The sequence below is a fragment of the Tenebrio molitor genome, chromosome 8 (assembly GCF_963966145.1).
Source record: "Tenebrio molitor chromosome 8, icTenMoli1.1, whole genome shotgun sequence".
NCBI lineage: Eukaryota > Metazoa > Arthropoda > Insecta > Coleoptera > Tenebrionidae > Tenebrio > Tenebrio molitor.
The window spans coordinates 13830297-13844523 of NC_091053.1; the positions used below are offsets into that span (position 1 = coordinate 13830297).

Consider the following 14227-nt stretch of genomic DNA (forward strand, 5'->3'; position numbering starts at 1 on the left):
CGCATGTCCCGCGCGCAATGGCGCCCCACATCTGCTATTTTCTTCGAATTTATTTTGTTCGCGTTGCTTTTGCTCCATTCTGCCGTCTTAAACGTGAGTTAAACCGTAGATTAGTCAATTTCGCTCGATTACGTAAACCCCCAAGTGATGTCATCCAGTGAGTTCAACTAATCCGGACCTTTCACCGCTGGCTTAACTCTTCCGACAGAACGATGCAGTGGTGAGTTACAGGTGTGTCACTACTTATCATAAACCACCCTTAAGCCTGTCACCCCTTGCACAATGCCTCGATGCAAATGTCGGTGGTTGGAGGCTTGCCAACCAATATTAATTCCCCTCGCCCTAAAGGTGCGTTCGCACTAGCCGCTCCAAACTTTATCACCAGTAAAACTGGCACAGCGGGGGTTTTTCTTAACAGCGCCGCCCCCCTGGCGGCAATTTTTATGCGTCAAAGCGATCCGCTACCCCTTTCGCCCGGTTTTACGAGACGCAGGGTTAAGTCGCTTTTAATTGGAGCGTTTTGGCGGATTCTGGATGTGTATTGGTCGTAAAGATGTCAACAAATTTGTAGTTTTCAAACGATGTTAAGGTAAACTTGTCAGGCGTAAATTGTTTGGACGGTTTGCTCGTAAATAAAATTTAAAAATAAGATATTAGCCTCGGCTGGTGTTTTCGTTGATGTTATTAATTGGATGATCATGGATGTGAATTTTTTATTTGAACAGCTGGAAGTGTGCAATGTTTTGTGAAAGACTCGTTGTACAAAACTGAGACTCGATCGTTTTTGTTTAAGAGGGCGATGAAATGGAAACCTTCATAAAGACAATAAACGAAGGTCTAAAAATAATTTGCAGAGTGAAACGAGACAACTTGCGGGATCAAAATATTGAACAAGTGTTTCTGAAAAATTGTTTGCTTAATTGTTTTAAGCATAAAGAAGTGAAATAATAGTAGTAGATTATATCATAAAAAGTAGAAGTGAGACTTTTTGTGCTAAGCCCAGAGATTGAAAACCGAGACAAAGTCGAGGTTGGCAACTGGGCGAAGCACAAAAAGATCTTCTACTCTGAATGATATACAGTCCGTACATAAAGTTTGGGACAAAATTCAGTTAAAGTGAACAATTACCCAAAATTCATGTGATGGATTATTGAAAATCGCTTGGACAGGTCGATTTTATTTCGAAAAATGCCATCCTGTGGCATGCAATTTGTTTAAATAACGTCAGTGGTTGTTGCACAATGACGTCATCACCAATTTTGTTAAATGACAACCCCCACTTTTTTCTTCTCTTTTTGATAGACCTTCTTACTTAGTTTTAGAACTAAACAGACTGGCAAAGCTTATGATGGTAAGATTTAGCCAACATCTTAACCTGAAAATGTGCCATTCAGAATTTGGCCAATTTATTCTACATATAAAGCGGCACATTCAAAATTTGACATGTTTTCATAGCAAGCTGGACCAGACAATCATTTATAGATAAGATACCCTGTAAAAATTTAACGAGCCTGCTCGTACAAAACGACGATAATCTGTCACAGTCTAAGTGGTTTCTAAATTAAGCATAATTTAAATAAGTGGCGTGAACATCCCTTTGATATTTAATATCGACAATTAAACATGTCATTTAATTAAAGTTGCCACTGACACATCTGCTTACTGTATAATTATTTACACTGATCTCACCACTAATAAATTAGCTCAAAAAATAAACACTTAAATCTTTTAAATTACTTATTTGGCTACTTTGTTGTAAAGAGGTACTCGAGAAAAATTTATTTGTCTAGATTCAAAGTACTTTCACAAGAGCAAACATTGTACACGCTTGAAATATTCATTTGAAATAATTATTATTGAAATCTCGAAGGGACAAGAGAGTCGAAACGTGATGTCGTTTTGCCTGTTTTGCTCAAAACATTAGAGCAAAGCATTAGAGGACATTAAAGAACAAAGTGGATTAGGAGAGACGGCACTCTCCCAGTTCTTATATTCTGCAAATAATCAAATTGTTAGTTGGCGATGAATGGGACACGACAAGGAGTGTGAGGGACTGCTTAAAATAGAAACTGCATTACTTGATGCAAAGAGAGAAACAATTGGATTGGTCGACGAGGTCTGATTAAATTGTCTGCGAAATAAAAATATGGAGAAGGCAAAAAAAAACAGTTTATGTAACATGGAAAAAAATCAAGTGTGGGATTGTACCATTTTCTGATTGGTTTATTATAATTTTAAAACATTCCTAAAAAAACTAAACGAACTAGGCAAAGTGTACAAAAGAATCAAAGCAAATTGTCTTTTAATTGGTTGTAAGAGAATTTTAAAAACGAAACAGAAAAACTACCTCTTCCACCCCAAACATGTGGCTCATAAATTATGTTCTGAAAGGTCCTTGACTCGGGGGTGATTTTGAACAGTTCCACAGGCGAGACAGAGTCAGTGTCGCTTGGCAGCTGCGACCGACGGGCTGTCCAAGGTACGAGTACGAGAGTGACGGCAGGTGAATAATTGTGACCTGGAAGTGGTGTAGTGAATAGAGATACAGTTACCAGGTGTGTTGGTAACTGGGTGATAGCAGGTTTGGGCAACCTGGGCTATAAATCAGTACCTTAATGCGTAAAACCTCCCTATACCGTGGTATGATTCCTGAGCACCGGATGTCCGGGTGGGGCACCTTTGGCTCATGACACGGCTAGGCCGTTGACCGGGCGCGTCTCGTAGAGATGGCTGGTGGTGGCAACCAAATGCACCGATCATACGTTGCTGGTCAAAAGGTTATGAGGTCATCCCGGTCCCCAGGTACTGAGGGGGCATAGTGACGTATGGAAGTGGGTTGTAGGCTCATACTCTGGCCGTGGCGGTCTTCCTCTGTGGAGACTGCGGGCGGGCTGTGCACCCCAAACTGCACACGGGGCTATTACAGGTGCTACTAGAACATCCAACGCAATCCCGGAACGTAGCGCTCTGAAGACGACGCCCGTGGTTCGAGCCCCTCATCATGATAGAAGCTAGGGGGAGGAATCCCCCGGGTGAGTCACTGTATGACCTTGATTCGCGACAGATGTGTCAGGTGTTTATCATTTACATGTTTGTACCGTCCCATTGAGCAAACCCGAGTCCGGACCTGTGCTTTACCGTTTGAATGACTGAATGAGGTGGAGGTGAGTCCGACTGTAGATTATCGTATGACTGTAGCTGAGATTGTCTAATTTAATGTGTACCGATGAGTCTGATCGGTTGATTATCAAATATTGAGGGATAACGCCCTTGGGCAAAAATCAAGTCTTACATGGTTTTTTAAATCAATTTCAAAGAATATTTTTTACTCCGAGTTTAAAGAGCAATTTGCAACCTAACTTCGAGTAAATTAAATTTTCAATCTGTCCCTCGATCATTAATCTCCAAGCACAGGTAATTTACAAAACAGGTGAACATCCAAGAAAATGCTTTCAAATTACGTAACCACACACTACCATGAACGGTTCTAAATATCCTCTTCCCAATTGCTCAATTCAGTTCCCTCGGATCGTTACGTTGGCAATTTGTCGGTAATTTTCCCACAAAAATCACTACCATGAGGTAATTCCAGTGCTGGTGCGGAGTTACCGCAATTAATAAGCACCCAGTAATTTAAGTAAAGCGGAGAATCGTTAATTAATAAAATCGTGCAACCTTGAAGGTGGACTTTTCATTTATAATTTAATTATGGGGAAAGGGAGAATCTCCACCCACGAAAAAATCGATTGCGGATAATTTAATTAAGTGGTGAGGTAGACCAATACATCATGAAAGGGACAACATATGTTATTGGGAGATAATCTTTAAATATTGGTGGATGTGATGCATCGAGCCAGTGTGATATGTTGTTATAAAAAGTTACAAAATAGTTTATTGTTTGTAATGGGAAAAACCATTAGTAGACTTGAACAGGATGAAGCTACAACGCATTTTGCAACGCAACTTGACGACTAGATTGCACTAGTAACTAGTAACTATATTTTTAGACACGAACGGTAATTTTACGTACTCACAAGCGGACGAAAGGTAACTCTTTTTCGGACGCTGGCCGTGGCGCCATCTGATAATTGCCCTGTCACCATAAATTATAGAAATAAGTAATTGTATTGCAAATAGTAAATTTCTATAACAAATACATAAATGTTCTGTAAAAAAATGATTAATATGTATTAATAAATGTATTTATTTGAAATAGGTAGATACAAAATAAATTTGTAATTTTTCCAATGATGTCTTTTGCTTTGTAGCTCGTGCGGTGTCGCCTAAAAAATTTAATGTGGGCCTCTGCCAAAAACTGCCTTTTGTCCTCACCTGTTTTGAAGCCTCGGCTGCGCCTCGGCCAGAAAACTGAGACTCAGTTAGTTAGTTAGGATGAAATTAACTTCGTGTTCAAAAATTCACTTAGGAATAGAATCCAAATGAAAAAAAAAATGTATTTTGTTTTTTTTTTTATTATAGGGTAAAGATGACAATCCCTAATTTTGCTAATCTAATTTCGTTCGCCACACCCTCTGTGGGGTGGAAAATCAAAAGATTCATTTCAATCAAATAACACTGATTTATGTTTGTCGTACGTGAAAATGACCTGAATATTTTTTGTAGCTTATTAAATTGTTTACAAATTTGGTTCTGCATGAAATTGCGCTAGGACTAATATTTTTAATGATAATGGCTTTTGAAAGTTTGTGGTGTTAAGCCAATCAAACGTCTCCGCAGAGTTTAAGCTGCTCTTGCTAAACCGATTCCTAGATTTTCAATTTTTCTATATGGTTTTGTAAAGAATAAAATTGTGTTTGAAATTGTGACAGGAAAATTTGGGATTGCTCAATCGCCGTAAAAGTTCTGGATGGTTAAATTTGGTACTGAAAGTTATGTCTGTTGAAATAATTCTGTGAAGTTTCTGTCAATTCGATACTATCACCCTAAATTTTAAAAAGCTACAATAGATCTATTTAGAATTGATAATTAATCCATGTAAAATGATGTATTGATGAAGATCATGATAAATTACAGTGAAATTATTGTGATTATTGTGCCGGTTTTACACGATCGAAATATCAATAAAGTCTAAAAAAATATCTGTGTTTAATCTCCAATAATTTGCGAAATACTTGACACAATTTAATTTTCGGGACACCATCTAACCACGAATTCAATTCTTAATAAATGCCTTAAGTTTTCTTGAATTCGGAGTGATAATAAAAAAGTTCTGGGAAAAAATGTCAAAGAGTCATTTTAGCACTAGTGACATAAGTATCAGCTTTGAATTTGAATGCCCATAACTTTTGTAATTGTTCGACGCGTGTAATGTTTCTTGTACCATTTTAAAGATAATTTTATTTCCTACAAACCTATCTAATATAAATTGAAGCTTCGACCATCCATTTAGCAACAGAGAGCTTTAACTGTGCGCCGACATTTTAATCGCTTATTAATGTTCTAACGGTAATATCGCTAAAAGTATTAGATCTATTGAAATTTTACATATTAGAAAATGTGTTCAGAATTTTGTAATGTACAAAAAATATTCAGGTTATTTTTATGTACAGGGTCATTATAAATGATTGTCCCATCGCAGTTGGCGTTGAAAACCCACCTAAATTTTGGATGTGCCGCCAGCCTGGCAACGTTAAATAAACTAGTAGACAGATTTCCACTACCGTCGGTAGCGCCACCTATCGGCGATACCAGTCTCACTCATGTTATGAGGCTTGCGGCACATTCAACTACGCCACCAACGCCTACTGCGATGAGACAATAATATAATAATGACCCTACAATCTACAATCTAAATTGATTTTTTTTGTTTTTCGGTGTTAAAAATCGAAAATGATTGAAATTGCTTCTAATGATCATTTGTTTATTGTTTAGACACTACGAATTTGTAAGTCACGCGAAATTGGAGGATTTCGCGGCGCGCCATTCAGTATCTCCACGTCTAAACTGTAACAGCCGCAATACGCCCTTGCTGACTCTTTCGTAAAAAATTGTCTACTCTAGAACAAATCAAAAATATTTTTAATCTGATTTTGTATCAACAATAAATTAAATAATCATTCTAAAAAATTATAGAAATTGATTTTGGGCTGCAACTATTTTTTCTGAATACAGTTGCAGAGTAACAAATTTAATAAAACTTGAAAAGGAAATCTTTGAGTTTGAGCGCCCATAACTTGCGAAATACTTGAGACAATTTAGTTATCGAGACATCATCTAATCTAGAATTCAGTTCTTAATAGATTCCTTGAGTTTGATTGAATTTGGAGTGACAATAAAGAAATCCGAGAAAAAAATGTCACAGGAGTAATTTCAACCGACATGACATAAGTATCAATTTTGAACGCCTAGGACTTTTGCAATTGTGGGACAATTATAATTCTTCTTTCACCATTTTAAAGATAATTTTATTTGCTACAAAACCGTCTAACGGAAATTGTAACTTAAAGAATCGATTTACCAACAAGTCGCTTCAACTGGGCGCCGATATTTGAATCGCTCATTCGCTTGTCCCGTCGCGCGACTAAACATTCAAACGGTATTATCGCAAAAAGTATTCGTCCTATCAAAATTATACATATAACTAAATTTGTTCATAATTTAATGTTCTACAAAAAGTGTTGAGACCATTTTTACGCAACACCTACACAAATCAAGTTATCTCATTAAATCCCTCCTTTTCCACCCTCCAGACAATTTGTTGTGATTTTTCTCGTCATGATTCTCTATCACAACTCAAAGCACACCCCACAAAACTCTTCCGTTTGTTTAACTTTCAAACCACCACAAACACGAATTTTCCCTCTAATTAAATAAAACAATCACGCGAAAAGGTAAACTGTGGTCGAGCAACACCTCGTGCCTGATTCCTCTCGTTAACATCAAAGCCGCAATTATTTACCGATTTATTCGTTCGCATGCCAGTCCTTGGCCTAATCGTTCCATCACCTGCCGCTAATCGCCGCAAACATCTCCGATTGGCCCTTTGTTGCAACCGATATTATTTTTCAATTCCACTCATTCTCACTTCGCTGAGTCGGCATTTATCCAAACGATTTTTAATCACCAGATTACGTTCAGCGTTTCCTGTTATTGAGACCGACACAACAACCAATCGGACAAAAGGCTGTGAAATAAATTTAAACGCGAGGGAAATGATAGACCGGCGCCTCCACCAAAACTCAACTATTTGCGAAAATAAACCGGAACTGTTCGCGTGAATGTTTTGGTCCTAGCCAAACTTTGGGAATTTCTGGAAACATTTCGTCGTCCTAAAGTTGGAATAGTTTCACAGCTTGAATGTGCGAAATTTCAGGTCCAACTAACCGAATTTTAATTATGCAGCTTACGGGAGCCAGCTTTACATTTTCGGCCAACTCCATCTACATTTCATTCATAAATAGTCGCGTTTCAATTTCACACAAGTGATCGATACTTCCTGAATTTCGGCACCCAAGCTTTCGGAGTTGGAATAAAATCGCATTGTACTCCAGTCCCAGCTGAGACATATTTTTAATACTGAATTACTTTCAGCACTCCGACAACTCCACCACATCACTCCAACATTAAATTGGATTTATGTGGAGCAGAGCTCTTGGAAGTGTTCCTGAAACAATCAACTTCCTGAAGTGTTTTTCCTTTTGTTTCATTATGCCTCGATCTTACTACCGAAGAAACATTATCTCGTCCCTCAACGATTCTATTAGGTCATTTAAGAATTTTTCGCAGGGTGGAAGACCCAGAAGTTCGTTCTTTTTTTATAACGGAGAGCTTTCCAGGGTTATTGCTCGCAATTCTCGATTTCAGACGGGCTCAAAGTTTTATTAGCTTCAAGATGTCGAAAAAATTAATTGCGATAATAAATTATATGTCAGAGCTTTCGGTGACGCTCTGACATTTGAAACTGTGCTTTCGAGACCAAAACTCATTTCATTTGTCGTAAATTATAATGCAGAGGAGATTTAGATGCTTCGCAGATTAAAAAAATTAAAAAAAAAATAATAATAATGATATCAATAGCAGTTTTTCTTCATCCAACAGATTGCAAGCTCCAGCAATGACGCATAACAAAAGTGACTGTATTTTACATAGATGAAAGGTGAAGAAAAAATTAGTTGAAAATTTTAATATGTATTAATTTTTTGGTAATTGTTCACTTTAACTACTTCTGGAATGTTCGCGTTTTGTCTGTCTAGACAGCCTCAGGGCGTCCTCCTAGATCGTGTCCCACCATTCAAACCTTGTGCAAATGCCTTTTTTTTCTCTCTTGTTGTGTTTCAAGGTCGCGTCAAGTCTTAGTATAACTAAAGGGTAAGGAAAATTTTCATTTGCACAAGGTTTGACTGGTGGGAAACGATGTAGGAGGACGTCCTGAGGCTGTCTATCCAGAAAAAACGCAAAAATTCCAGAAGTAGTTAAAGTGAACAATTACCAATTTTTTTTTTATTTTCCAAAAATTTTCAATTTTCCAAAATTTTTCAAAAATTGTCCAAAATTTTTCAAAAACTGTGTTTTACAGCAGGTTATGAGTATTTGTTGTTATTGTATAATCACTTGAAACTATCGACGACAGCGTTGCGTGAGAGAATATAGAAAAGTAGGGGTCCCAAGAGTGATCCTTGTGGTACAAAAAATTCGAAAAGTCGTTCTACACACTCCCCAATGAATTAATAATAAATTCCCAATTTTCACAACAGCAAACTTCTGCCCCTTCGAGCTTAAATACATCATTTATGAATTACTCCTCTTAATGAACCTCTCGCTGTTGGCCCAATTCTTTAGTCTTTTTAAATAATTAAGCGGCATTGTGCTCGGCATTTTTACAACAGTTATGGAGCTGACAAAGTGATTCGCGAGATAAAAACCCCTTCTTATCCTGCGCATCCCATTTGAGCCGGATTAAATGAAGCAATTTATTTGCTCATTTCCAAATATTCATTAACATAAATTAGGCGAAGGACACGAATTCCTCGCTATCATTGTCCAAATAATAGACGAGCGAGTTGTTCTAATTCAACTCTTCCGCTCAAGAGGTATTAATAGACCAAACAAAATTTCGGTGCACGTCACATCTAACATAAACAGACCTTGGACATCACAACCTAACGGTGTTTGCGAGAAAACAATGGGTAATAACACTTGCAACGACCACACCGGAGTTGGAAGCGATTTTGCTGCGATTTGACAAAATCTAGACATTTTGCTACATCCAGGACCACCTGTACTGTCTTCTCATTTATCGCCATCAATTCTGTCCCACTTTAATTTAATTGCACCACGACCAGCACGTATTTTTAATTTTTGGCAAGACTAGAAATTTTTTCGCACTCGCAACACCTCCGATTTTATTGTCCCGCGGAAAAATCCCGCTCCACTTAAGTCGCAATTTCACCAATAAGATGCCTTAACAGTTACGCAACGGCGTCACCGTTTTCCCGACGTCACACTCGTAGGTGTGTAATTTTATGCACACCTTGAACCGACATTATTGACATATTTGGATAACATTTAACTGAATTTTAACCGCGGCCGGGAAGGACGACGGCGCCGTTGCGAAACCAAAAGCGGTCTGAGATAGGTTCGCACGACGATTTGTCAAACTGGGCGCTAGGGTATCCCAGTGTGATTTGAGCTTCTTCAGAAAATTATTAAAGAGTTGTGGTGAAGATCTCAGGTTGTATTTCCGTTCGATAATAATAATAATAGTAATAATGACTTGGCCTGAATGCCGTGTCTCCGGGTGTGTAGCAGACCAGAACGTAAAAGTAATGAATAAATTATGAACGAATCAAGTGCCACGTGCAAGAATACAAAAAAAAAAATTAATAGTAATGAGTTACAACTTGATCCAGATTAATTAGAAAACTCTTCTTCTTTTTTTTATCACTAAACTGAAAAAGAAACATGACGTTTGAAAATATCCTGTGTGCTCAAAATTTGTGTGACCACTCTGTATGACCACTCGTGTTGAAATTCCTGCCTTTATCGAGCTGATACGATTTTTTTATTTTTAGGCGAGCGCCGAAAGTGTCCGTGAAACGCAGCAGTCCTGCGAGTGCATCCTGCGTTGTGATGGAAATGAATGTGAAAAATTGGAAGTATGAGCGCGCAAGTCGATCGCGTGCCACTAGTTCTCCACCAGTTCCACTAGTGACCATCGACGGACGCGTAGGAGTGGAATTATGCTCCGGACAGTGTTGAAACCTCGTTTCCGATGAAAAACAGTGACTGGTGCGTTTAGTGAGCATCCTGCAGCGACACCGGAAAATTCCTGCGACCAAGGTACGTGCCGTGTTTTGCGATTTAGAGCGCCGCCGATTCTTCGGACAAGAAGTGTGGCGTGACGAGATGGGGTGTCCAGCGGGACCCTTGCGCGACCCCGCGTACAAAAAAATTGCAACAATCGAGGGCGAATTACGCGTGAATTATTGTTGCAGGCGTCAAGGTCCAAGTTGACAAGTCTATCAAGATTTTTCTCTGCGCTCTCTTTTTTTGCTTGATTTATCGATTCTATTTTCTTAGTCTCGGCCAAATCCGGACCATTTTTACAGGATTTCTTATCCTGTTTTATTTTACGCTCTCGCCAGTTATTTATCGTTCAAAATTTATTAGGTGAAGTGAAGCTAAAAGTGAAATTGACTTTCAGAAGTTGGCACCACTCCAATTGGTACAAAATTGACAAAAATGACATTTTGGATTGTTCACGGGTGACAGTGGCGACAGTGGCGTAACGTTGTAAATTTTCACTTAAGAATAATAATAATAACTTAGTATGTTTCAAAAATCAAAAATAAAATAATAATAATGATAATAACAAAAAAAATTTACGGTGCATGGAATAATAAGAATAATATATTTTTTTTTAATAAGAAAGTAGAATAACAATAATGATAATAATAGCGGTGCAAAGGGTACTCTCAGAGTTGTGTGAAGCATTTCCTTGAAAAGGAATCAAGCGGTAGCTGGAGGTACAACAGAAAAATAAGTAGATAATACTAATAATAATAAGTACATAGTTATAATAAATTAAATTAACATTGAAGTGTCTCCCTCAAAAGGAATCGTGCGCTTCCTCGAGATACGAAGAAAAAATAAATAATATGAAAAATAAAAAATGGAATAAATATTTAAAGGAGGATAGTAGAGGTCTTGGATTTTCTCATGGGCTATGAGTCGTATCTGCGCAAACGACAAATGTCGGTCTCAAGTAGGTGCTACAAACCGACTGGAAAACATCGTTCATTCATTACGCTAGTTTCGTCTCTCTGTGTCTCTCTTTCTCTCTCCCTCTCTCTCTTTCTCTCTCTCTCTCTCTCACTCTCTCGTCTATTTGCATGTAAAGTAGTCGACGTTTTCAGTTTTCATTTACAGATTTTTCACTGGTTTATCGCTCCGCCTTCGCGCAGATATTTGCAAGGTCACAGCCCATGACAGAATCCAACACCTCTTAATAGTAATAATAATGATACTGATAACGGTACTAAGAATCCTTTCAGTACAACTTCAGTAATCTCCCTGAAACAATAATAATAATAAATTGACATAAATTTGTACGTACTGTTGTAAAAAATATGTTTCTTTCACTGTTAATGCAAGACCCACATGCTAATCATTGTGAGCTGTAGGCGGCTCCAGATCCCACAAACGTTCTATTAATTATAAGCGAAATTAAAATTTATGAGACTGATTATTAGCAGTCATTGAAAAACCCACAAGCAAATTTGAAAATTATTGTTCTCTACGCCATCGAGGACCAACAACAATCTTCCATTGTGCGGATTGTGCGAAGGATGAATTGTTTTGGCCCAAAACTTTTGCTCTTCCTGTTTTCATTTAGCAATTTTCCCTGTATCGAGCGGGCGCACTTGGCACGATTCGGATCTGGAGCGATGGTAAATAAACTGGCGCCACAAATGGAAATGACATCAACTTTAAAATAAGCTGTGGCGCTCTTCCAGTCTTTTAAAAAATGTGCAAGTCTCGGTTTCACCTGTCCGTCGATGAAGTCATCACTGAAAGATGCACGAATGTAAACAAAATGCATCATTGAGAAGAGCACGTTTGAAAAAAATATGTGCTTGTTGTCGGTGTTCACGATAACGTTTGGAAGCGACCCCCACAAGGAGCTGTGACAGTTTTAGAGTCGCTTCGAATCGGAGTGAAACTCTTTAAAAATCAATTCGGGCCAGGACATTAAACATTATTGGAGTCCTTTGAAGCGGGGACCCTCTTCACAGTTCACCCCTGACAGGGGTAGTGGGAAAGTGGATACTTATTGGTCAACACTGGTCGACTTTCTGTTGACAGCTTTGGACCCTAATCAATCTATGCAAATGATTCCGAAAAGCTACTTTTCAAACTGGCCCTGACAAATTAAACTGGAGTCTTTGATTGATTCATACGGTCCATAAATGTCACGGACGCGAAATAAATCGCGACTGGTCTCAGCAATTCTACGGATCAATAAAAACAAAAGCTACGGTTTAATAGTTTAATGACTTAAGTTAAGGCAACTCTTCGTCTGTGTTCCCGTGTTTATCGCGAGCTGTGTCCACTTTCTTTATGTCCCTTACAATGAAGCAAGCACACGCCATCAAGAGGCAAGAACCCACGAAAGCTATAGCAGTAGCTCCAAAAAAAGCATATTGGAGAGCTCTAAAATCGTTCCATTGTTGAGTACTGGATAGTTCCAGAGTGGCAAGATAGTCGCTGAAGAGTCCCACCAGGTAGGGACTCAAGAGACTTCCAAATCCGTGTCCCACGAAGAGTTGAAGCCCCATCGCTAGAGATCTTTTGGTGGGTAGTACCACGCACAAGACGATGTCCACCATCAGGGCCCAGTTCAGGTTCATGGTGATGAGTCCGATGAAGAGAAGAATGAAGCAAATGGTCAAGTTGTGAGGAATCAGGAACGAAGCTCCTATCAGAATGGGCATTCCTATGAAGAGACCCGTCGCACAAATAATTGGGTCAATTTTGGGACATTTTGCTTTGAGCTTGGTGCTGAAAATGAAGCCCAAAACGACGCCAATCACTCCACTGAGTATGGCGATGCCTCCAAATATACTGTCGATGAGTACCAAATCAACATCTTCAGATAATAGCGGCACTCCGATGTTGAAAAGATGAGGGCCCCACCAGGAACAAGCTTCAGCGGTGAAAGCGACACACGCGAAGGACACTGTAGACAGTATGAAGCTGACGTTTTTGGACAAGTACTGTATGTCGTCGATCAGTAGTGCAGCAGAGAACGCTTTGCCTTCGATCTCGCCTCTTCTAGGTTCCTTCATCGCCACCAGCCACACAATCATATACAAGACGCTCGCTATGGGGGTAACTCTCAGGCTCCACCTCCACGACCCACAAATCACCTCCACGTGCTTACCAACTATGTACCCGAGTCCCAATCCCGCAGGAATGCCCAAATAGAAGATAGTCAAAATCTTGGTGCGTTCGCCCCCGCGGAACAGGTCCCCCAGGATGACAGGAGCTAGGGCGGTGAAACCGGCGTGTCCTAGTCCGAAGACGGTACGAAGACAGAGGAAGGGCCAGTAGGTTGTGAGAAAAGAGCTACCGAGATTGGTTATGTTCCAGAGAAAAATCGAAAAGCTCAGGAGGTATTTCCGGTTGTATCTGTCGCCCAAGTAGCCGTAAACCGGGACACCGATCACGAACAGGATGAAGAAGGAGCTGTGCAGGAGTCCGACGAGGTCGTTGTCGATGTCGAAGTCCTCCTTTATTTCAGAGATCAGAACGGATAGAACCAGTCTGTCGCTGTAGCTTATAATGTTGATGAAGCACAGGATCGCCAGGTTGATCCAGTTTCGATAAGGGATCTTCTGTTGGGATCCAGAAGACTGTCGAGTTGTGTCCATTTTCTCATTCGCGCATGGTAATCAAAACTGACAGGACTCGTGACCTTCAAAAATTCAAATTAGATTTGTCCGGCACAAATTGAACGCTTACATCATGTCCAAGTGTCAAGTACACTAGTACTATAGTACTACAGTGGGGTCTAGATCACCTCTTGGTAGTACTGTAAGTCGAAATTGACGTTTGTTGGCCATGTCCAAATTGTGGTAATTGTGATTGTTTCCAAAATTCCATAGTTTTGACAATTGTCACTGTCAAAACTATCAGAATTGTGTCTCTTCGTTTGGGACGCACGCAGAACCTAGAAGGCAAAAGGTAGAGAAGAGAGCTGAAGAAA

At 39.3% G+C, this 14227-nt stretch overlaps 2 protein-coding genes across 11 annotated transcripts in view; one reads left to right on the forward strand and one right to left on the reverse strand.

Moving 5' to 3' along the window:
- The window catches only part of LOC138137123 (uncharacterized), an 86392-nt gene continuing 72165 nt past the window's right edge, over positions 1–14227 (forward strand). For 3 of the 10 annotated variants that reach the window (XM_069056407.1, XM_069056413.1, XM_069056415.1), the window contains exons 1-2: positions 13–231; positions 10032–10299. The gene's annotated coding sequence lies outside the window, so the exon portion shown is untranslated. Of the gene's footprint in view, positions 232–10031; positions 10300–14227 lie in introns of all 10 variants that reach the window. The other 7 variants (XM_069056420.1, XM_069056414.1, XM_069056409.1 and 4 more) reach the window with 5 other exon arrangements.
- Positions 12522–13892, reverse strand: LOC138137070 (protein spinster-like). Its single transcript, XM_069056361.1, has one exon. The coding sequence runs from the start codon at positions 13890–13892 to the stop codon at positions 12522–12524; it is 1371 nt and encodes a 456-aa protein (XP_068912462.1).